This window comes from Rhinopithecus bieti, unplaced genomic scaffold (assembly GCF_001698545.2).
Source record: "Rhinopithecus bieti isolate Rb0 unplaced genomic scaffold, ASM169854v2 scaffold_21155, whole genome shotgun sequence".
In the NCBI taxonomy this organism is placed as follows: domain Eukaryota; kingdom Metazoa; phylum Chordata; class Mammalia; order Primates; family Cercopithecidae; genus Rhinopithecus; species Rhinopithecus bieti.
Window position 1 is genome coordinate 585,468 of NW_016810615.1, and position 25,125 is coordinate 610,592.

The window sequence follows — 25,125 nt, forward strand, 5'->3', positions numbered from 1 at the left end:
TTTTTTTTTTTTTTTTTTTTTTTTTTTTTTTTTTTAGCTTTTACTACCACTTAGATTAGTGCTTTCTGAGATGATGGGAATGTTGTGTCCTGCCATGTTCAATTTGATAGTCACTAGCTATATGTGGCTTTTGAGCACTTGAATGTGGCTACTGCTACCAAAGAGCTGAATTTTTAATTTGTGTAATTTGAATTAAGTTGTGTTTAAATAGCTATATGTGGCTAATGGCTGGCATATTGGACAGCTCAGATTTAGAAGCTGATGACTTCTTAAACTCCATCTTTATTTTAGGATGCTCTTTTGAGCTTCTGTCCAAAATATTCAACCTTATTTTACATGGATGGCTTAGAGGTACCTCAAACTCACCGTATCTCAACTCAAATTTATCTGCTTTCTTATAAACTTCTTTCTTTTGTTTTCTCTTAGTCAGTGCCATCATTTTATCCTTGGATTTATTTTCAACTTCTTGATCTTTAACTTCCATATGCATTGGTTATTCAGTAACCTTGATTATGCTTCCTGGATACTTATAGCAGTTGCCTCTTCTCTTCTCCTACTGTCCCTGACCTCATTTATCTTACCTTCCATCTCTCTGCTGGGTTATTGCAATAGCTTCCTAACTGATTTCCTTGGCTCTGGTTCTTGGGTCTACCCTGTTTCATCCACCATGTTGCTGCTATAATAGTTTTCTTTGGAACCCAAGTGTGATTATGGAACCTGCTTAAAACCCTTTAGTTTTTCTCCTGCATCATCCACAACTTAAAGGCCAAGTAGCATGATCTTGTCTTTTAATGACTTTGTCGTTGCCCACATTTCTAGGTTGGATCCCCCAATTTCCACCTGAAATTCCAGTTCCTCATCCACACAATTTACTTGTAGGTCCCTGCATGATTGCAATGTATTTCTACAAGCTAGACCTCCTGTCTGGAAAGCTTTTGCTCTGTGCTGGTTTGGTCCATTCCAGTGTCCTCTGTGCATGCTTGAAGCAAATCTGCACCCTGAGGTGTTCCCTGGTATCTGTAAGCAGCTCTTCTGGAATGCTTAGATCAGTATCGGTTATAGCACTAATATCACTGTCCTGTACCTTACTGATTGAAGTTTCAGTTAGCCTTACTTATCTGATAGATGTGCTGGAGAGGGGAAGGGGAGGCCTAAGAGAAAATTTTCCCTATTTGAGTCTCTAGTTCCAAACATGTACCAAATAGACTGATGAACAAATTTACCTTTTTTTTTTGGTCCCAATCTCCTATACGTAAGAACCTTGGCTGCTCAGTCTTCCAAAAATGGCTATATTTTCCAAATGACCTTTTCTCTGTAAATAGAAATTTGCACATGTTGAAGACACATGCTGAGAATTTTCCTATGGTATTCTTGGCCGCATTTTTTTTTTTTTCTAGTTCTCCTTCAACTGACAGACATTGGCCTACATTCAAGTTTAAAGGGACTACCTATGGCCCTTGGAGGCTTCACCTGTGAGTCAGGTGTTTCTTATAGACTACCTTCCAGTAACATGATTTAACTCTTAGAGATATCATGGACATTTTATTCTGGCAAAGATGATGCACCTTTATAGCCTCTGGAGCTACCCTCAATAAGTTTATGAGTGAAACAGTATCAGTGATGACAGAAACAGGCATGTGAGAATTATCTTCACATCCTTGCGAGATCTGCAGTCCTTAGTAATTTTCACTAGATTATTAGGATCATTGGGTGCCTTCCCTTACCTGTGGCTGTCAGCTGCTGACTTCCTGCAACCCTTGTTGCCTTTTTTTATTAGTATGTTTGAATGGTGCGATAATCAACCTAAAACTATTGTACTTTTTAAAGTCCTATACAAATATGCTTGAATCATTGCTGAAGTCTCCTTTGGCATTGTTGGAAGATTTCCAAGGACAGTTAGACTGCAGTTGCTTGAGCTTGTGGCTGGACTACAGAAATTGGTGTGTTCATAACCAAAGTGCAATATAGAATGTAATGTGTTAGGATTTCACTGTATTGCATATGTCACAGTGCAAATTAGGTACAGTATTGGGCCGCTCTGTATCAAATCCCATTCTAGAATTTATCTCTCCAAATTCCCCACATTGCTTTGGATGACAAGTGCAAAGGAAAGCATTAAGGAGATGAATCGGTGTTTTTCAATATGTTTAGCTCTGGCAGGCAGTTACTAATGTTATATTATTTTTTGAATCACCAAAAAGGGAAAATAAGTGACCCAGCTTATTTCTTTTTCCTCTAGAACTTATTGGATTGTAAACTTCTTCAGGGCAGGTACTGTGTTTTATAGGTCTTTATGACCCAGCCCTCACCTGGTGGCCTGGTAACTTAAATGTGCAGTAACTGTATCCTGTTCAGTTAATATTTCTGAAAGAAATGTAAAATGTAATCTGTATCTTATGTATAGTACTGGAACTGCGTGTAAAATCTGGAATTGTGCTCTCCATTTTTCAGATGCTAATTTTATAAATATGTAATCATCTTTTTGATTCCTTTTAAGAGATAAAACAATTTACAGGGTATAATAAAAGTAGTATTAAATTATGCAAGAAAACGTAATGGTAATTCAGTTATTTAGAAAAGTTCCACTGTTATCAATAATTTAAGAAATTAAATATTCTTTAGCTGTTGTATTATAATTCCTGACAAGCATTTTTTAGCGACATGTTGGAACGTGGATAATTTTGGCCTACACTTCAGTCTGAATTGGGAGGGTATGGTTTATAAGGTTTGTGATATATACCATAGCTTTAAAAATCTATAAATGAGAAATAAAAAAGCTTTTCATTTCTATTATATATTTGAGAGCAACTTAAAAAAAAAAGGGAGGAAACACCTTAGCAAATCATGTGTTCTTATTAGTGTTAGTCAATTGACAGAATTGCAACCCCCCTCCATGCCCGTTTATCTCTGAGGTTTTAAGATACGGTTTTGTAGTCAGTGTTGTTGTTATCATTTAGTAATCATCCAGTTGGAATTATGCTCTTTTTTCTTGTTGAGATTTCATTTTTGAATTCTTTGCTTCATAAATAATTCAGAAACTGCTTCAGCAGCTGGCTGTCCCATCATAGTTCTGGGGACTGAGGGAAAGGAAGGAGAATGAGGCTGGATTTTTGACTCATTCCCAGCCTAGGCACTCACCAACCCTTATAAGTCATTTCTGTGCTATTCAATTTCCTGTTCGCTAAGATGGGGATAATAGCAAATGTTTAGGGTTGCTGGGTATACTAGTAATTGCGAAGTGCCCAGTAAGTTGTAGTAGTAGTGATAAAGTGGGCTATATCATATGGGTACTTTGGGACCCATTTAGCAATTTTGGGTTCTGTCTCAAAGGCTCAGTTAAAGGTCTAAAGGAACAGATCCCTATATAATATCTACTTTAATCCTGAAAGGAGGAATTGTAAAGATACGTAAGAGTAGCACCTGGAATCAAGCTGGCCCTCATGAAGGACTGGAACCAAGAACTAAAAGCTGACAGCTTTTCTCATTCTCTCACCCTTTCTCAGGCCATCCAGCGTCTCTTTGCTTCTCACTAGGCATAGCTCCACTGTTGGTTCTCTGCATTGTGTGGCTTCCACTGCTTTGATCTTCACACAGCCAAGCCTAGAACCTCATAATTCCAGATAGACATGTATGTCCTTGGTGCATGCAAGAGTAGAGCCTGATTTTCATCTCTGAATTCCAATTCCAGAATTCTGGGAAAATGGGGATTTGATTGGCTCTGCTTGGGTTTATATTCTGTCTTGTATTTAGCTGTGGCCAGGGCTGGCTTACAAGGAACAGTGAAGACTGGTGGGCCTACCTCTATGGCACAGGCATTCTCAGAGAAGAGATGGTGTGCAGGAAGCAGATACACTCATAGGCGTCTACCTTGTTTACATGTGGGGATCTTTGGAGATTCCTTGATGACAGTCTTGGTACTGAAAGACTGAGTCTAAAAGAGTTTACCTAGTTTTAGTCGTTTGTATCCTGGTTGCACATTAGAGTTACCTGGGGGATCCTTAAAATTATCCGTGGCAGGCAGCTTTTCACGTGTTGTCATATTTTTTTGGGGCTCAAATATGGGGGTTGAGAAATCTACACAGTGGCGGTTTCCTAATGGCATCCCCAGAGCCAGCATGTTGCCAGGGCCTCAGGAGACTCACAGTCAGCTGGATGAATGAGATGTGAGGTAGACAGATCGAGTAGGTACTGCAGATAAAAATTTAGAGTAAGGGTGGATCAACCTTCATTATTATGGAGAAATGATCTCATTTCCATCCTCCCACAGCTCCATCTTTGGGTATTGATTCATTTGGCCTGGGATATTACATAGGCATCTGTATTGGGAAAAGAAAACAAACTTTCAGGTGATTCTCATATGTAGCCAGGTTGATAACCACTGCCTAAAATGTTCCCTGCACCATGGTAGGGCTGGGGATTCAAAGTTGAGGGGAACATAGTACCTGCCACATGCACACAGAAGAGGAGGTATAAACACAAACTGCATCCCCTGCCACATACAAACAGAAGAGGAGGTATAAACACAAACTGCATCCCCTGCCACATACAAACAGAAGAGGAGGTATAAACACAAACTGCATCCCCTGCCACATACAAACAGAAGAGGAGGTATAAACACAAACTGCATCCCCTGCCACATACAAACAGAAGAGGAGGTATAAACACAAACTGCAAGACAGACCATGATCAGGGACCCGACGGAATTGTAAACAAAAGGCCGTGGGAGGATGGAAATGAGATCATTTCTCCATAATAATGAAGGTTGATCCACCCTTACTCTAAATTTTTATCTGCAGTACCTACTCGATCTGTTTACCTCACATCTCATTCATCCAGCTGACTGACTGTGAGTCTCCTGAGGCCCTGGCAACATGCTGGCTCTGGGGATGGCATTAGGAAACCGCCACTGTGTAGATTTCTCAACCCCCATATTTGAGCCCCAAAGAAATATGACAACATGTGAAAGGCCCCAGAGGGCAGTCCAACATAACTGACAGCCAGCAAAACAGAGCTGCTGGTAAAGTGACCATGACAAAAATCAAGCCGACAGGAGAGGCAGTTCACATTTAAAATGGATTCAGATGGATTACAGACTGGTTACAGGGCCCTAGAGGAGAAGACTGTTGGGAGTATCCTTGGGGAGAATGATTAAGAGCTATGAATCTTACTGTGAAGGGAGCGGAATAACATAGGTCAAAGTTTCTGAACCTCAGGTGTAGTATTTTGTGTACTACGGCCTTTTCTATTAAGCCTCTTACCAACCCTATGGGGAAGATGCTTGTTTGCCTCATGGCACAGTTAAGAAATTCAGGCTCAGAGGGTTTAAGTGCCCAAGATCACACAGATGATTGGTATCAGAGCTGGATTCTAATCCAGGTGAGTCTTGTCCGAAGGCCCAGGCTGTTCACCTCTGCTCAGTACTGCTCTATTGTGCCACAGCGCAAGGCAGGACGTAAAAGTCCCATGAGAGGCATGCTTGATGTGGGTAAGCTTAGAGAACCTTCCTGAATCAGGTAGCATTTGAAAGGTGAGCCAGGTATTGAGAGGGAGAGGACTGCAGTAGTGTCTTGGTCAAGGCCCGGAAATAAACAGAAACCAAGGTAGGTTGGTTTAAGGTGGGGATTATTTAGGAAAGTAGAAAGGCTGGCCGGATGAGATGGCTCACACCTGTAATCCCAGCATTTTGGAAGGCTGAGGCAGAAGGATCACTTGAGGCTAGGAGTTGAAGACCAGTCTGGGCAACATAGTGGGACCACCGTCTGTACCAACAAAAAAAAAAAAAAAAAATGTGGAGCATGGTGGTGTGCTCCTGTAATCCTAGCTACTTGGGAGACTGATTGCTTGAGCTCACTAGTTCGAGACTGCAGTGAGCTATGATCACTCCATTGCATTCCAGCTTGGGCGACACAGCAAGACCCTGTCTCTTAAAAAAAAAAAAAAAAAAGAAAGGAAAAGGGCATATTGGAGATGCCGAGGTAAATCAGAGATTATTAACTGCAGGAAGGAAAAGAGTCCCTGATTGTAGGTGCTGTAGGAGGGGCAACCATGGCTGGTGCTGGACTGTCTGCAAGGGTTCCTGTTGCGTGGACTCACACACGTATGGACCACATTACCATCTGAGTTTAGACCTCTTTGGGGGACTCCTTAGGGTTGGTGCTCAAACTTCCGAAGGGTCCTCGGATTTATGTTTAAATGGTTGTAAATACTGTTTTTCTTACCCTCTTTTCTCTAGACATGCTTAACTGGTCCCTCTACCCCCTGGACTAATTCCATATTAAAAAAAATAGTTGGTAGAATTAACTGAGTTTTCCAAAATTGCCTGTATTGGCTTTACAGTGCTTTGAGAGTATTTCTAATACCTTCTGGTAAATGACTCGTGGAAGCATAACCAAGCCACTTAAAGAGCCCTCAAGTAAATAATGATTATTTGAGTACAGACCTTCCTCTCTGCCTTCAGTAATTTGTATAATATGCTGATCTGATTATTATTTACTGTGTAAGTTGATTACTTATATTTGTATACTTAAAAAAATTTGTGATTATTCAGTTAGAAAAGTAAAAGCCCATGTCTTTGAAATGGTCTGGGACTGATCTGCCTCCTTCCCTCTCACTGACTTCATTTTGTGCTGTTGGAGCCAGCAAGCTCTCTTGTTTCTTTAATATCAGGCATACTCCTGACAGCCTTGTTATGGCTGTTCTTTCTGTTGGAAACACTCCCCTGCCCATCCACATAGATGACACCTTAGCCCACTGGCAACTCTGCTCAAACACTACTTTGTGAATGAGGCCTATGCCTACCTCAGTTCCCCATGTTTAAAATTGCAACCTGCAAACCCTCTTGGCTTACGCTACTTTTTATTTTTATCAGAGCATTCATCACCTTCTAACATCTTAAATAAGTAATTTGCTTATTGTCTGTTTCCCCAATAAAGATAAGTTCCTTTAGGGCAAACATTTTTGTTTTATTTATTGATCTCTCCCTTGTCAAGAATATAGCAATATTTAATTAACAGTTGTTGCATGAATGATTGTTTTAGGAATCTCTCATTCTGTTAGAAGAGCAAATTCTACATTCCAAGTTTTACCTGAATCATGGCTAAAATTTTATTTGCCTTTCGTTTTAGATCATTGCTATAATGCTTGCCTCTTAATTAGCATGCATTTAAGCATATGTGATTAGCAGGTGGAGACTCCGCCTTTTCTTCCAATCACCATTGAATACCTTGTTATGATGTATTTTGGTTATTGGTTTATCTTGTTCTTTTAGTTGTAAGCTCATACGGGGAGAGACTGGGTCTGCATATTTAATGTGTCTCACACATGTTGGCCTAATTATATTGTCTAGTAGAAAAAAATTAGAATTATGAGACTATGTCTTGCCTAAAATCTTAATCTTTTATTTTATTTCTTATATTTCAGCATCTTGACCTTATTTACATTAAGGAATTATCTAGTAAGTGGTATTTACCCTACCTTTCTCAAGGTGGCATGATATCATTTACATTTACAATAAAGAAAAATGATAGATTTCTTGTAACTCTGCCATTAATAAGTGTCATAAAGTTGAAAAATAAAGCAAAGTCAATATATTATTGTTGCCACAGAAACTGAATTTGTGTCAAAAGGATTTGTGCTTGTGACGTAGTGATTCGTATATTTTTCTTGGAATTAAGTCTGTAGCAAGTGACAACATCAATAATTCACAGAACCAAGGAGCTTTCTGAGATTGGTTAATTTATATATGTGAATTAGAAAACAAATGAATAATGAGCTTAATATATTCTGACATACTTGAAAATATGCATTAAAACTAGCCTATTAAAAGTTTGTACATAATATTTATTAGATGTTTTTTAGATTTTCATTTTTTCTTTTTCTAATACATACATTTTTATTTGAAAAGGAACAATCTATATTTTCTGCTCAATCTGAAAAGTATTATCCATAGTAACTTAAAAAAACCTTTCTAGGCTGGGCGCGGTGGCTCAAGCCTGTAATCCCAGCACTTTGGGAGGCCAAGACGGGCGGATCACGAGGTCAGGAGATCGAGACCATCCTGGCAAACACGGTGAAACCCCATCTCTACTAAAAAAAAAAACAAAACAAAAGATTAGCTGGGCGAGGTGGCGGGCGCCTGTAGTCCCAGCTACTCGGGAGGCTGAGGCAGGAGAATGGCGTAAACCCGGGAGGCGGAGCTTGCAGTGAGCCGAGATCCGGCCACTGCGCTCCAGCCTGCGCAACAGAGGGAGACTCCGTCTCAAAAACAAAACAAAACAAAACAAAACAAAACAAAACAAAACAAAACAAAAAAAACTTTCTGTATTGAAAATAAATATGCTTATTGTAGACAGCTGGGAAAACACATGAAGCTATGAAAAAAAACCCCACAAATCCCATAATCCAGATGTATAAAATTACCTGTGATTCCTGTTTTGTTTTTTCCATATATATGTATATTAATGAAGTTGGAATTATGTTACATATGCAATTTTAAATGTACTTTTTTTCAGGTACCATTATATTGTAAGCATTTTTCCATGTCATTACAGTCCATATTGGTAGGACTGTGATTTATTTAATCTTTCCTATGTTTGGGGAAATGTCAGGCTGATTACAGTTCTAGCTATTTAAAGTAATGCTGTAGTGATACATATTTGTATATAAACTTTTGATTCCGTTTCTTAATTCCCCAATATAGATTCTAGAAGTAGAATTATTAGGTTAAAGTGTGAACATGGAATTTGTTTTACCGAATTGTTTCCTAAAATGATTTAACCAAATTTCCTTTGTTTAGGGTGATGCTGAAATATAAACAAAATCTTTCTCAAATATGTGTGAAAGAATGGGTGATGCTCTGTTAGTCTCAGGAACATCCAATCTAAATTTGTGTTGTGGACAAGATGTCTAGGATGCTAAGCCACTCTCAGAAGTAATTTAGTAGTTGGGATAAGCTTCAATGTAATTCTGGGAGTTCTGCGATCAGTCTAATTCTCTGTATAGCCAATACTGTAAATGCTTTTCAGCCTTCTCCAGACAGTGAAAAAGGTCTTGGATTCCCATAACCTAGAACTGAACCTACTTGTAAAGTGGTTCAGAGATTCGATTTGCTTTTCCCTGGACATATTGCAAAAGAGTTTTTGATCTGGTAGTATAGGTGAAAAGAACTGGAATAGATGAAGAGACATCTTAAAATAAGTACAAAAGCTGTGTTACTAAATTAGCCATTATATTTTTCCTTTTACCCCAACATTGAATGAGTTCATTCAAGGGAAAAGAATATTGGAGTTATGTTAGAATGGAAAATGACTTGTTAGGTACCTAGCCTCTGTAAGGTGCAATCTAGTTCAGAGTTCCAAGCCACAATATGAGAACTGTTTTTTTCTAGAGAGACAGTTCTTTCCTAGCAGGTATGTTGCCTCCTTAAACCTTGTGTTCTCAGAGAAATGAATCTTTTCACTTCTGTGGACACTTGAATCATGCCTCCTCCTGAAAGCTGATCTCTCTTGTTGGCTCTCCTTTCACGATGGAGAAATTGAGGGGCAGGGAGTTCTGGATACTTGAGTGCATGACAGTAGAGAAGCCTTGGATAATGAGTAATACATGGTATGTTTGTCTTTCTGAGGTTGGCAGAATTACAGTTTTGAATAAATGAGCAGATTAAAAGAGGCTGGAGAGTGTTTCCTAATTCTCACCTGTTCCTAACATCTCCCCTTTCACTTTTTTCCACCTTGGACTGAAAAAACATGTGAACTTGAAAGTTTTTCTTTGTAGTATCAAAGAGCCAGCTCTACTCTTGTCCTCAGTGCTATGAAAGCTTCAGTGTTATTTTTGGACCTTTCTTAGATGTTAAATCTGGAGCCCTTGAAGAATAATATTTTCACATCTATGTGTGTTGTGTAGTTGCCAGGGAGATGATCCATAGATAGACTCTGTAGGTGTGTTCAGTGTCATGGCTGGTAGGAATATTACTTTAAATTTTCATAGTCTTTATAATTGGTGTTGATGTTAAGATAAACACAGGTGTGTGGACTAGAAATGTTATTAAATTGAAGTACATATTCATAAATTATTGGTGGAAAAGAATAATCTGGACTTCAAAACAACAATGGGAGCAACATCTCAATCTATTATCAGCCATAGATTATGATTAAGAGAAGACTGATCTTTCCTTTTTTCCCTTAAGATATCCTCCCCTCCCCTCCTTCCCTCCCTCCCCCCCCCCCTCCCTCCCCCTGTCCCCCCCCCCCCTCCTTCCCTCCCGTTAGTAACCTGTGATTTATTCATTTTGTCAAGCAAATGGTGTCATGTCATAGTCTGATATAATGAACAATTTTTAATACTTAGGTACTAAGTTTATATTTGAGACTGAATGATTTGTACCTTAGACTAAGCATTTAAATAAATGATGCAATTGGTAATTCATCCTACATACCAGAGATTGTTGAATTATCTTAAAACAGTAGTAATTGATACTTTTCACTTCATGGCAGTAAGGCCTGTCCCAACTCTGTCAGCTCCCCGTCTTCACTTCTTTGAAATCCTCTTGTACTTCTTATCTATACTCTTCATGTGGCTTGTTTCAGGTATGTCCAGTTTTTAAAGTGAGCTACATGATGAGAAATTCATATGTGTGCAGGCTGAGGGAATGTTTAATGGCTGATAGTGGTGGAGTATGGAGTAGAGTTTCTCATGTGGTCCTGGGCATGCCGCCACTTCATTACAGGCATGACTCCTTAAACATGTGGGTTCCCAGGTCCCACCTTAGACTTACTGAATAAGAATATTGGTAGACTGAGGCCCTGTAAGCTAGCTTTTCAAAGAAAGTCTTGGTGTGATTCTTGTGCATGCCAAATGAACAAAAACCTGGAAAAACCAGCTGGTCCAGAGGATCTAGCTTATGAAAATTGTGTTTGAGTCTGTAATCTTACAAGTTTTCCTCTTGTTGGTAATCCTCATAACCCACTTAAATGATGTAAATTTTTGGACAAGCGTGGTGGTTCACTCCTGTAATCCCAGCACTTTGGGAGGCCGAGGTTGGAGGATCGCCTGAGGTCACGATTTCGAGACTAGCCTGGCCAATATGGTGAAACCCTGTTTACACTAAAAATACAAAAATTAGCCGGGCATGGTAGCGCATGCCTGTGGTCCCAGCTACTCCAGAGGCTGAGGCAGGAGCATCACTTGAACCTGAGATCAAGTGCACCACTGCACTCCAGCCTGGGCGACCGAGTGAGACTCTGTCCAAAAAAAAAAAAGTCACTTTTACTGGAATTAAACTGTGTCAGCCAAAGATTATTTAAAAATACTACCACATATTTGGTTCTTATAATAATAAATTGATACAAGCCTACTGGCTTGAATCTGATGGTGGCTGTCATGTTCCTAATGATATCATTGGACAGATCCTTTGCTCCACTGGCCTGCTAGTTCAGATGTGCTAACCAATGAAAGAAAACATAAAATTTGCGAAAAGTCTTGGGCTACAGCTTGGAATCTTTTTCACTGTGTGTGTACCTCCTGGGTTTGTCTATTGCTTTGTGTACTACAATTTATCTGTCTTGGTTACTTGTAAACTAAGTTAGTGGGGAAACTATTTCATATGCCTCTTGATATTCACAGCATTTAGCACAGTTCTCTGAAAGCTCTAAATCCATTTTTTGACAGCATGCACTGTCTTCAATAAAAGTTTTGATGCATTGCTTAAATGGGAATATGGAGACCGATGTTCTGTGTTTCTACTTTTTCCCCCCCGACTCCTATGTTCTTTTGAAGAAAAATCTATAAAGGCTTTTTTTCCTCTTTCAATTCCAGAGTGACCCTCTTGACCATTCNCCTCCCTCCCTCCGTCCCTCCCTCTGTCCCTCCCTCCCTTCCTTCCTTCCTGTTAGTAACCTGTGATTTATTCATTTTGTCAAGCAAATGGTGTCATGTCATAGTCTGATATAATGAACAATTTTAATACTTAGGTACTAAGTTTATATTTGAGACTGAATGATTTGTACCTTAGACTAAGCATTTAAATAAATGATGCAATTGGTAATTCATCCTACATACCAGAGATTGTTGAATTATCTTAAAACAGTAGTAATTGATACTTTTCACTTCATGGCAGTAAGGCCTGTCCCAACTCTGTCAGCTCCCCGTCTTCACTTCTTTGAAATCCTCTTGTACTTCTTATCTATACTCTTCATGTGGCTTGTTTCAGGTATGTCCAGTTTTAAAGTGAGCTACATGATGAGAAATTCATATGTGTGCAGGCTGAGGGAATGTTTAATGGCTGATAGTGGTGGAGTATGGAGTAGAGTTTCTCATGTGGTCCTGGGCATGCCGCCACTTCATTACAGGCATGACTCCTTAAACATGTGGGTTCCCAGGTCCCACCTTAGACTTACTGAATAAGAATATTGGTAGACTGAGGCCCTGTAAGCTAGCTTTTCAAAGAAAGTCTTGGTGTGATTCTTGTGCATGCCAAATGAACAAAACCTGGAAAACCAGCTGGTCCAGAGGATCTAGCTTATGAAAATTGTGTTTGAGTCTGTAATCTTACAAGTTTTCCTCTTGTTGGTAATCCTCATAACCCACTTAAATGATGTAAATTTTGGACAAGCGTGGTGGTTCACTCCTGTAATCCCAGCACTTTGGGAGGCCGAGGTTGGAGGATCGCCTGAGGTCACGATTTCGAGACTAGCCTGGCCAATATGGTGAAACCCTGTTTACACTAAAATACAAAATTAGCCGGGCATGGTAGCGCATGCCTGTGGTCCCAGCTACTCCAGAGGCTGAGGCAGGAGCATCACTTGAACCTGAGATCAAGTGCACCACTGCACTCCAGCCTGGGCGACCGAGTGAGACTCTGTCCAAAAAAAAAAAGTCACTTTTACTGGAATTAAACTGTGTCAGCCAAAGATTATTTAAAATACTACCACATATTTGGTTCTTATAATAATAAATTGATACAAGCCTACTGGCTTGAATCTGATGGTGGCTGTCATGTTCCTAATGATATCATTGGACAGATCCTTTGCTCCACTGGCCTGCTAGTTCAGATGTGCTAACCAATGAAAGAAAACATAAAATTTGCGAAAAGTCTTGGGCTACAGCTTGGAATCTTTTCACTGTGTGTGTACCTCCTGGGTTTGTCTATTGCTTTGTGTACTACAATTTATCTGTCTTGGTTACTTGTAAACTAAGTTAGTGGGGAAACTATTTCATATGCCTCTTGATATTCACAGCATTTAGCACAGTTCTCTGAAAGCTCTAAATCCATTTTTTGACAGCATGCACTGTCTTCAATAAAAGTTTTGATGCATTGCTTAAATGGGAATATGGAGACCGATGTTCTGTGTTTCTACTTTTCCCCCCCGACTCCTATGTTCTTTTGAAGAAAAATCTATAAAGGCTTTTTTTCCTCTTTCAATTCCAGAGTGACCCTCTTGACCATTCATCCTAGGAACTGTCATTAACAGAAAACATTGTTACCCATCTGTATGTGGTTCTCCTTACTTTTTAGGGAGAAAATAGAAATAGTAAGTTGAGAAACATAGGACCATAGGAAGAAGGATGAGTTTTTAGCTTAGGAAAAGAGTCCTCATGTTCTTTAATATCACACCTTAACCAATAACCAGTTCTTCTGGACAGAACTGTTTACTAATTTAATATCATAGAGTTTTATTTAGCATTCAGTGCCATAAAACATTAATAACATCTATAGATGTCATAGGACCGGGTAGGTAATATACATAGAGATCACAAGTGTACATTTAGATATGAAAGTTTAATAATGTCTGAAAATGTATGCTTCTAACTTTTTTTTTTTTTTTTTTTTTGGTAAATGTAACCCTAAAAAGTTGCTATCAGGATTATTATTAGTTTTATTAAAGGGTGTTCCTAGTTGCTTCCATTTAATAGTCCAATTTTTTGTTTCTATTTCCTTTTTGGAGTAGATGTCCACAATGGCTACTCATGAACTGGATTGATGTTTGCAGTTCCTGTTTTCCTGAACTAGAAGATAGTAAAGACCATTGCTGGTGGCTATAAAACAGAAATACTTCATTTTAAACAGTACCTCAGGTTACACCATAAAATCAATATTTTTGTGTTACAAAGCTTTTTCTTATTTTAATTAAGGATATTACCCTTAATATTAAGTTTTGTATTTACAAAAGTAAGTCTTAAAAGCCTCAGAGTTATGTGAGGATTTAGTCAGTCATTCTCTTCCTTTCTCCCTCTTCTTGGCAATTTCTACTTCATGGAGAGTCCCTATTTTATGTGTATAATACAAGCAGGCAGGGCCTTGAGATCATGTAAACTTTCTAATGATAAACTTGCGTTTAGTATTAATATTCCAACATCCTACAAAAGAGTGCCACTTGATATAGTGTTTACATTTTTTCACTAAGTATTGAGTGTTTATTTTTTCTTTAATTCACGTTTAACTTTTAAAGTAAACTATGATGAGACATTCCAGTTTTTAAGGGAAATTATTAGTGCTTAGATTTATTTAGATTTTTTAATGCTAGCCTATCTTTAGTGGTTTAAGATTGCATGTGTGTACTTAACTATGTAATCTCTATTCTTCAGCAAGCTAAATCTTGAAATGAAACCTATTCTGACTTCATTGTTTTGATGTAGACAAACACAATTCTAAGATCAGTTTTCCAGCTCGTTACTCTGTTAGTCAGTTTCTCCAGTCCTGTCTGGACCCTTGAATTTGCTGTGATTTCCTGCCCTATTGACTTCTCTTGCTGATGGTGAGAATTGATAGGTAAGTGTTCTCTGGAAGAGAAGGAATAATGAATTTGACCTTCTTTTCTCTCAGACTCGGTTATACTCTCCACATCTACATCCCTTTGAGTTTTCTTACTTCTCCCTGCAAGATACACCTGCATCTTAATTCTGTTGTGATTCATCACATGTTCTTTGGGAAATATAATAATATAGGTTAACTGGGCTTATGTACATACCTATACAGTTTGAAAACAGATCAAGCCTTTAGGAAATTAAATCTTTTAAAAAGCCATACCCTCAATGAGATAGTTTCAGAATGTATATATTAAAAAAAAAAAAAAACCATGACCAAAATGAATTCTTGTGTTGCCTTGTTTTACATAACAGTGTCTGTTCTTTTCCTGAACATTGTGAGCCCAGCTGAAATTGTAAAAGATGGTCTAATTTTAGACCTTTGACAGTATATAAAAGTGTTTCACTTGGATGTTTACAACTGGATTTTGCATCACGTAACTTGCATTTCCTATTTTCCCATCTAGTGTTATTTTCCTTTTACTTTCTGTATCTTTTATGTAGTTTTTAGATCATAAATCTTGCCTGGACCCCAGTCGTCTTTATTTTAAAATTACTTATCTATTTTTATTGTCTTTTCCTTTTAAAATATCACTTTTGTGACATTTTCCTGAAGCAACTCAAGCTGGTTTTTGGAAATATTTTATTTGTTTAAATAGATGTTTTCTCTTTATTGTGGCATACCATCCTAAATAGGATTTCAGCTTTATACTTTATTTCTTTGGCTTTACTTTTTAAGCATTAGCCCACTTGGCATGCCATTGTGCCAGAAGTTCACTACATGCCACTTTTTGTTTCTTTGTCACAGGAACTTGAACCCTTTTGAGAGTGAAATGAGATGTGATTGGAGTGATACCTGTGATTGTAGAATAACAAGAGTGAAATGTGGTTAACCAAATGCAATAGGCTGGAAGCCTCTACTGGCGGGAAGGCACACATACAACTGTTAGAGGAAGGGCGCCCCACACAGGCATTGCCCCAGCTCCTTTCTCTGCAAACTCAAGAGCCCTCTACATTTGGGTTTAATTTTTGTAATGGTCTCTGGGGTGACACTCTGGCCCTAAGTTCCTTACATACTTTACGGTCCCGCTCAGGATCCCAACCACTTTTAAGGACCACTGTGCATACTTGTTAATTTCAAAGGCTAAAGATAGTATTGATGAAAAAAGCAAATTCTATAGCCTAGTATTAGACACTAATCCTTAGTTTATCCACTATTATTACTTCCTTATTCCCAAGTCAGTGTAGGTGATTCTAATTCAACAAGGCAGTTCAATCTGGAGCCTAGTGGTGTGGCTAATGGTCTTTCATTTGGCTACGTTTTCTTTGATAGACACAAAATTCATTTTAGATCCCAGTTACCTTCTTTCCTTTCTACTAGAAGAAGGAACATCTTGGTGAAAGAAAGGGAGAAGAGAATCTGGGATGGTGATTTACATTGTACAGATTTTTAATCTGGATCATCACTGAGGTGGATTCATGAGCATGAAGGTGTACTTGAGTATACAAACATGAATGATAAATTTCATTCTATTAAGTAAATGTTGAATTTAACTGTATACCACTTAGTCTGTTAGATAATGGTTGTTAACACCTGTCCTTATAAAAGAGTAGACCTTGTTTCCTATTTAGAAAATATGTTTTACTCTTTCCCTGCCCCTTTAAAAATTGAATGCTCCAGTGAATAAGAGAAGGGAGAATTGGTAATTGATTCCAGTTACTTGAATACAATATCTTGCCTGACACTGGGACTTATACAACTTAGATTTCTGTGTTTTTTCTCTAAATAATTGTTTTTCTTTTGAGTTGTATTTTGTAGGAAACTGTTCACTCTCTAGAATGGTCTTATATTTGTCTAGCAAGGAAATCAGCAAAAGGGTTCTTGAAGCTAGCAATGCAATTGAAAATGCCTACTGTCACCACTGGTGATAAATCAAACTGATGTTAAAGATGCAAATAGTCATTTTAGTACATTCTTCTCTGTTACTAGAATTGTTTAAGTTAATTAAGCCAGCAAAGTACTTTATCATCTATTATGCTGCATATTAATGGTAAATTTAAAGTTTCACTGTTTTATAATATGAAAAGTTTTCTGAAAAATCATCACATTAAAATCTTTTATATCCAGTGTTCTTTTTTGTTTTATTTTTTCTATGTGCCCTCATTCTCAGACAGATCCATTGTGTTCTAAGTTCATATACTTAATGGTAATTAATACTGTTAATTGGGGTAATGTATTTATTGTACCATAGTTAATTTTTTAGTTTATGAGGTTTACAAAGTAAAAAAATTTTAGTAAGTGTTTGGAACTACCTCATGCAGGGTAACTTTTGTCCTTTGAGAAAGAGATTAAAACGATTATATATAGTGTGTTTTTATTGGACTGTCAAAAATTTAATTACATCCAATTTAGGATTGTAGAATTTTGAATGTACCCTATTAACTAAAATAAAAAAGCTGTTATAAATTACTGATATGATTGCTTTTTTTTAAATTTGCAGCATTTAAATATTAGGACACTGACGGATGATATGGTAAGATTATCCTCAACTTTTCCTTTGTTATGAATTGTAACTAACCATATAATGTTGATGGTGTGCTGTGCTAACATCTTTGAAATTGCTAAAAGTCACAAATATTGGAAACGTACTGTTCTTATAGTGCTGAAATAAGAGGCAGAAATGGTAAAATACACTAAATTGTTGGTTTTAAGTTGTAAAGTGAATGGTGGATATGTTAATTTTAAAAATTTATTTAATTACAAATTCTTAGTCAACTTTGAATCATTCAAATCAACTCTCATTCTTTAGGAATGAGTTGCACACTTCAAAAAACAGGTAAAAATAGCTAAAGACATGTCAGCTTTTCAGAAATATGTAGTTGCTAATTAAAGTAAGCCAGATAAAATATTATGCATGTATATTTTTAAAATTTTGCTTAAAAATGAGAGAACCGGGCATGCCTTACTATGTTTTTTATGTTGAAAATAATAGGGCTTCTCATAGTAAGTAACACTTTAAAGCACCATTATAGATTCTTGCATAGTCAAGTAAGTTTTTCTGAGAAATATATTTTTAAATGTAACTTGTGGTTAATAGTAAAAGAATAACCAGAAGAACAACAACAAAACACAAATAAACAATGACACCACAAATATGTAAGTGTGTTGTAGAGGAAAAAACACGGCCCCCCATCGACCAGGCTTTGCATTCAACTTCACCATATATGAAGCATGAAGAATGCCTAGACCATAGTAAGCACTTAGAAAATAGCACCTCTAATATCCAAAGTACTGTCTTATGCACCTGGTAAGGCAGAATACAAAGATGAATGAAACGTAGATCTTGACATGAATGATTTAAAAAATTGTATTAGAATGTTGATATGTTTTATTCCTTTGAATAGTACCTAAGAAAAGCATATTTACATATAATTTTCTGGATGACATTTTCATATACTAACACATAGAAATTGGTAACAGTACAGATTTCTCACCTTGCAAGGTAGATGTCTTTATTTTACAGTTGACAATATTGAGGCTCAGACAGATTAAGTAGCTTGCCCAAGTGTGCCCAGCTGGCAAGTGGTACAGTCATAGCTTGAATTTTGTTCCACGTTGCTTCAAGTCTTATACTTACTATGCTAACTTAACCCAGCTTGCAAAATGGCTTCTGAAGGCTGATAAACCGTCTGCAATTTTTATGTTTGTATTTTTATGATATTCAATGGTATATTTATAACAGCTTTGATCTATAATTCATGGAGCATACAATTCACCCATTAAAAGTGTGTAATTTAGTGGTGTTCAGTATATTCAGAAGAATTGTACAACCATTGCTACAGTCATTTTGAACATTTTGTCACCCTTAAAAGAAACGTCATGTTCATAAATAGTCCCTCTCTGTTTACCCTCAACTCCCTCAGTTCTAGGCAACCACCAGTCTACTTTCTGACTATAGATTTGTCTGTTCTGGACATTTTATATAAATTGACTCATATCATATGTGATGTTTCGTGACTGACTTATTTCACTTACCATAATGTGTTCAAGGGTCATTCTTACTGTTGCATGTATCAGTACTTCATTTGCTTTCTTTCTTTCTTTCTTTCTTTTTTTTTTGAGACAGGGTCTCGCTCTGTTGTCCATGCTGAAGTGCAATGATATGATCACGACTTACTGCAGTCTTGACCTCATGGACTCAAGCAATCTTCCGCCTCCTGAGTAATGAGATTACAGACATGCACCACCTCACCTAGCTAACTTTTAAGTTTTTAATTTTTTGGAGAGAGAAGGTCTCCTTGTGTTGCCCAGGTTGGGTTTGAACTCCTGGGCTCAAGCAATCCTCCTGCCTTGGCCTCCAAAAGTTTTGGGATTGTAGGTGTTGAGCCACTGCACCAGCCTTATTCACTTTTATTGCTGGTAGTATTCTGTATGATGACATTTTTGAGGTTTATTCGTATTTCATGGACATTGCATTTTTTTCTCTTTTAGCACTGCCCTTACTTTCATTGTATGACAGTCCTTGTGCACTGCCAACCCGCAATCTTTACCTTTAGTTTTAGAAACTAGAGTCATGGGGTGGCTTCGGAATGACATTCCAGAAGCCATGTTGCTCTATCTTATATTAATAATTGGATTCCTCATTGAGGACTTCCTTAGTTCTGTCTCTGACCTTCTGCCATTCCTCACCTCTCCCCTTATCCTTGCAATTGGCCTTGGTAAGGTAAAAACTTTTGAGTTGTTACCATAATGCCTAGTGCATATCTTCAACAATACATCATTTATTATCTGCCTTTCTCAATAGTTTAAACCTTTTGAAGGCAGGGACGCTATGTAATGAATACTTCTAGTACCTAGCATGCTTTCTGGTACATAGTGAGTATTTTAATAAATTTTTTGTTGAACAAGTGAGAGAGTCACTGCTCTCATAACCTGCCTGGTATTGGATCTCAGCCTGACTTAGCACTACTCAGGCTTCCCAGAGACAGAGTCTTGCTTTTTTTGCACAAGGTATGGTAGCTGTAATGAGGACCTTCTGTCAGTCTTTCTGACCGCTTGCCTGGATTGCTGAATGTTGCCTTGCCCCTCCTTTCTTCTTCTTAGGTGTACACATGTCTGTCTCTCCTGGATTCCTCATTGACCCTCATGGACTTGCTGACAGAACTACTGTCTCCTCACTCTCACTGTTCTCTTTTGGTCTTGTGCTTTAGCTTGTCTCTTGAGTAGGCCCAGAGTTAGTCCACAGAAGGATCAGGCAGGTAGCCTAGTTTAGGCATCTGTATCTGTTGCTCTACAGATTTGAGAATAAGCATGGCTATCTTCAACAGGAGACACCAATGAGTAAATTCTTTCTTATTCATTGTTGACTGATGCAGTGTAGAAAGAGCATTGTTGGATTTGGAATCAGAAGATTCTTATTGAAAGACAGAATTTTACTACTTCTTAGCTCTGTTACCTTGGCAAATCAATTATTTGATTTTTCACTTATTTGTGAGTTGGGACTAATTAAATCGTTTCTTCCTTTCTCATAGAGTTTTGGTGAGTTTCTTAAATTTAAGTAAGTTGACCTGCTGTATTCAGTTCTGTCCCTTTTTACTCCTTTAAAAAATATTTCCTGATATATGGACGGAGAAGTGGTGTGATACATTTGCAGCTGAGCCTTCCAGGATATATGTGTTACAGATCAATGCAGAGTTGTGAGAAGGGAAAGGGTAGATGGATATTTTGAGGGCTCTTTAAACTATTTCTGGTGTGTTAGAGCTCAGGGCAGCATTTGCCAATGATACTTTGATATGTGCTGGCAATATGTTTTCTGATTGAAGTTTGCCCCCTTACAACATATACATTGCATGTATGCTTTCAACGTAGAAATTCTTAATGTGAATAACCCTTTTTTTGGGCAGAATTTGAGAGAGGCATATAAAAATAGCATTGTGCTATAGTCATACATTTGAATAACAGTATTTTAGAAACATTAAATGGAAACATCACAGGACGCATTTAGTTGTTTTGTTAAGGGTCTGCAAAAGTACTTCATGTTATAAGATTATTTCTTGAGTTACTATCAGAATTGAATTGCACTGTCTTGTTAGAGGAATAATGGATTACTATAGTGTTGGGTTCCCTAGGCAGAGTAAATAGACTATTAACAGTGTTTGTTCTATAAATATGAGCATTCTCTTTGTATAAAGTGCAGCTTAGGTGCTAGGGTAATAAATAAAGGTGAATAAATAATTGTTTAGCTTATAACTTCCATTGTTTATACCTGGGTTTTGAAGAAGGTTTTCCTCATAGAGGAAAAAAGCTGGGAGGAGGGAGAGTGAGGTGAGACGGGTCTGAAAAGGTAAATTGGGACACGTTGAATGTGGATGTGACAATGCTGAATTATCCATCACTGTGTCCACTGAGTGTTTTTGGAGTCTAGGAGTTGTTTTTGACTTGCTCTTTTCTCCCCTGTCCTTCACAGCCATTTGTCTACAGTATAGTACTTCTATGATCCTCATCTCTTTGTTCTTCTGACTGCAGCCTGCTTTATTGTTGTAATCCCTTGTTTGGCCTGCAGCAATGGTTTTCAAATCTTTTTGACTGGGTACTACAGTAAGAAATACATTTTGTTTTGTAGCCTGGCATGCATAAACTCCTAAACTCTGCTTCTCAGTTCAAACAAAAGTTTAAAAACCAATATTTAACATTTCTAAGCAAAATGAACTCATCTTTTTATTTCCATTCCTTTCTCATTTTCTTAACTCCTCTCCATTCCTTAAAAAAAAACCAAAAAACAAAAAAAAGGGTGATGAATCTACTAAATTGATTTCATGACCCACAAATGGTTAACAGCTATAGCTAGAAAACCAAACATTGGCCTGCACAGAAACTAGAGGAAGTCATGAGGTCTTTTCATTAGTGTCTATTGTTTATTATATGTAGTTGCATGTAGGAAAGCCAGGTTAGAGTGCCACCTCTGCCATTTACTAGCTGTATGACTCTGTGTAAGTTATGTAGCTTTTGAGCCTTGGTATAGAGATAGTTTAAGGGACAAATTAAGTAAGATGCTTGGTAAACCATGCATTTATAATTTAGTTCTATGATTAGTAACATACACTTTTAAAAACTGAGGTATGATCCAGCAGTCTCATTGCTGGGTATATACCCAAAGGAATATAAATTTTTCTACCATAAAGACACATGTACATATGTGGTCATTGCAGCACCAGTTACAATAGCAAAGACATGGAATCAATCTAAATGCCCATCAATGGCAGATTAGATAAAGAAAGTGTGGTACAAATACACCATGGAATACTATGCAGCCATAAAAAAGAACAAGATCATGTCCTTTGCAGGAACATGGGTGGAGCTGGAGGCCTTTATCCTTAGCAAGGTAACACAGGAACAGAAAACCAAATACTACATGTTCTCACTTGCAAAGTGGAAGCTAAATGATGGGAACACATGGACACAAAGAGGGGAAAAACAGACACTGGGGCATGCTTTAGGGTGATGGGTGGGAGGAGAGAGAATAGTGGAAAAAATATCTATTAAGTACTAGTACTAGGACCAGTACCTGGCTGAAATACCCTGTACAACAAACCTATGTGACTTGAGTTTATCTATATAACAAACCTGCACATGTACCTCTGAACCTAAAAGTTAAAAAAAAAAATTGAGGTATGATTTACTTACAATATAATGCACCAGTAGTGAGTATAATCTGATGAATTTTGAGAAGTGTATACAATAATGCGTGCACTAGTTGTGATATGAAATATTTCCATCACCCCAAAAGGTTCCCTCTGTGCCCCCTTGCAGTCAATTCTCTTCTCCCATCCTGACTTTTGACAAACAATTATCAACATTCTGAACTATAGTTCAGGTTTTAGAATTTCATATAAATGGAGTCATAAAGTGTGTTGCCTTTGTGTCTGGCTCTTTGGTAATACTACAATTGGTTTAACTATTCAACAGTTTGGGTTGTTTCCAGTTTTCAGCTATTATTAGTAAAGTTGCTATGAGCTTTTGAGTACAGTGTTTTTTTGTGTGTGTGTATATGTTTTTATCTTTGGTGGGAGTCATATAGTAAATGTGTGTTTAACTTGATAAGAAACTGACAAATTGTTTCCCACAATTACTAACGTTGAACATTTTTTTATGTGCTTATTTGACATTATTTTCTTGTTTAAATGTCTGTTACTAGACACAGGACTATTCAAGTAATCTATTTTTTCCTAAGTGAGCCGTGGTAGTTTATGTCTTTCAAGGACATACATTTTACCTATATTGTTAAATTTAAATTTTTACCTGTATTTAAAATTTTACCTATGTTGTTGAATTTATGGGTGTAAAGTTGTTTGTGGTATTTTCTTATCCCTTTAATGCGGGATCTGTATTAATTACCCCTTTGCAAGCCTCATATCGACAATGTGTTTTCTGTGTTTTTCTCCGTGACTAGTTTGACTAGAGGTTTGCCAGTTTTACTGATCTTTTGAAAAACTAGCTTCTGTTTGCACGAATTTTCTTTATAGTTCTTTTGTTTTTGTTTGTTTTACCTTTATTATTTACTTTCTTTTGTATTATTTTTTTTTCTCTGATTTCTTAAGGTAGAACTCTAAGTCATTGATTTAAGACCTTTGTTTGCTAGCATATTAGCTTTTTTATGCTATAAATTTTCCTCTGACAGCTGCTTTAGCTGCATTCCACAAAGTTTCATTGAATTGAATATTTTTAAACTTCTTATTTTCTTTGACCCATGGGTTATTTTGGTATGTGTTATTTAACTTCCAAATATTTAGGGGTTTTACTGATATCTGACTGTGTCTGATTTGTAATTTAATTCCCTCATGGTCAGAGACCTATACTTTGCATGAATTCTGTCCTTTCTGATTTTTTAAGTCTTACTTTATGTCCCACAACGTGGTCTATCTTGGTCAGTGTTTGTGTGTATTCTGGATGGTTGATAGTGCTGTTCACATCTTCTGTATTCTTGTTAATTTTCTGTCTGTTTTAACAGTTACTGAGAGAATTGTTGAAGTCGCCAACTGTGATTTTAGATTTTATTTTTCCCGTTTGATCAGTTTTTGCTTCATGTATTTTGAAGCTTTGCAGTGAAGCGCGTATGTATTTAAGATTGTTGGGCTTCTTTATCTTTAATAAATGACGTTTTAAAATCACAAGTAATTTTCATTAGTTTTTAGTTCTTGGAAATTTATTGGATTTACCTACTCTACTTGATATAATCGTATGCTGCTTCTTTGGAGAAGAAAGATTTCTTGACTTCTGTGACATCAAATTTTCTCAGTTTCATACCCCTTTGACCTTTCGTTATCTATCTGATAGCATACTTTTTCCTTTTTGCCTTAAATTATTGTTTTTTTCTCAGTTATTTTTCCTGATTCTACTGTTCTTTTCCTCAGTATGTAGTGTTTTACTCAGGTACTCACCACTGAAGTTTTCAACTAACCATGTATATCTCTGTTTAGGACCTTTTCCTCCAGTTGAGAAATAATTCATTGGCCTACTGAATAACCTCCATGGATGTCTCATCTATTCTAGAAGCACTGTGTGCTTTAAGTTAAACCCTTTACTTTCCTCGTAGACTTGTTTTATTCCTTATAGTCTCTTAGAAAGTAGCTTCACCTTTCCAATGTTTCTTTCTGATTATTTCTTGAATCTCTTCTTCTCTCAGTTCCTTCTATCAGAGTCCTAGTCTTCTCATTTTTTCCTCACTGGACTCTGGCAGCTTGCTGTTGCTACCTAAAATGCTGCCTTCCCACACAGCTATCAGACTGATCTGTCTACATTGCCTATCTGTTCATGTTTTATGCTGTTTGAAACTGCTTAATTGCACCTGTTTTATATAGGTCAAGTCTAACATGGCAGATAAGGTCTTCATGGCAGGACCCTGCCTCTCTAACTTGATGATGTATCTCTCATTAGCATGCAGAAATCTTCTAGGGAATAGAAAGATATAAGTTGCTGGAGAATTTACTTAGGGAGTATAAAAACATAATTGGGGGCTAGGTGTAGTGGCTCATGCCTGTAATCATAGCACTTTGTTTGGGAGGCTGAAGTGGGAGGATTGCGTGAGCCCAGAAGTTCGAGATTAGCCTGGGCAAGATAGGGAGACCCCGTCTCTACAGAAAAAAAAATAAATAAATAAAAAAATAAATAGCTGGATGTGATGGTATGAAGACGTGAACCTATAGTCCTAGTTCTAGCTACTTGGGCGACTGACGCAGGAGAACGACTTGAACCCAGGAGTTTCAGGCTACAGTGAGCCATGATTGCACCACTATACTCCAGTCTGGGTGACAGAGGGAAACCCTGTC

At 37.4% G+C, this 25,125-nt stretch overlaps 1 protein-coding gene and 1 long non-coding RNA gene across 2 annotated transcripts in view; one reads left to right on the top strand and one right to left on the bottom strand.

The window, feature by feature from the left end:
* The window catches only part of LOC108542484 (uncharacterized), a 9,275-nt gene extending 5,643 nt beyond the window's left edge, over window positions 1-3,632 (bottom strand). Inside the window, exons 1-2 of the long non-coding RNA XR_001889291.1 lie at window positions 3,494-3,632; window positions 1,224-1,312 (exon numbers count right to left, since the gene is read on the bottom strand). This is a non-coding gene — a long non-coding RNA (uncharacterized LOC108542484). The remainder of the gene's footprint in view (window positions 1-1,223; window positions 1,313-3,493) is intronic.
* Window positions 1-25,125, top strand: part of DIAPH3 (diaphanous related formin 3) — a 522,774-nt gene that overhangs the window by 15,212 nt on the left and 482,437 nt on the right. Inside the window, 1 exon segment of the mRNA XM_017892515.1 lies at window positions 17,301-17,333. Coding sequence (XP_017748004.1) covers window positions 17,301-17,333 — 33 coding nt within the window.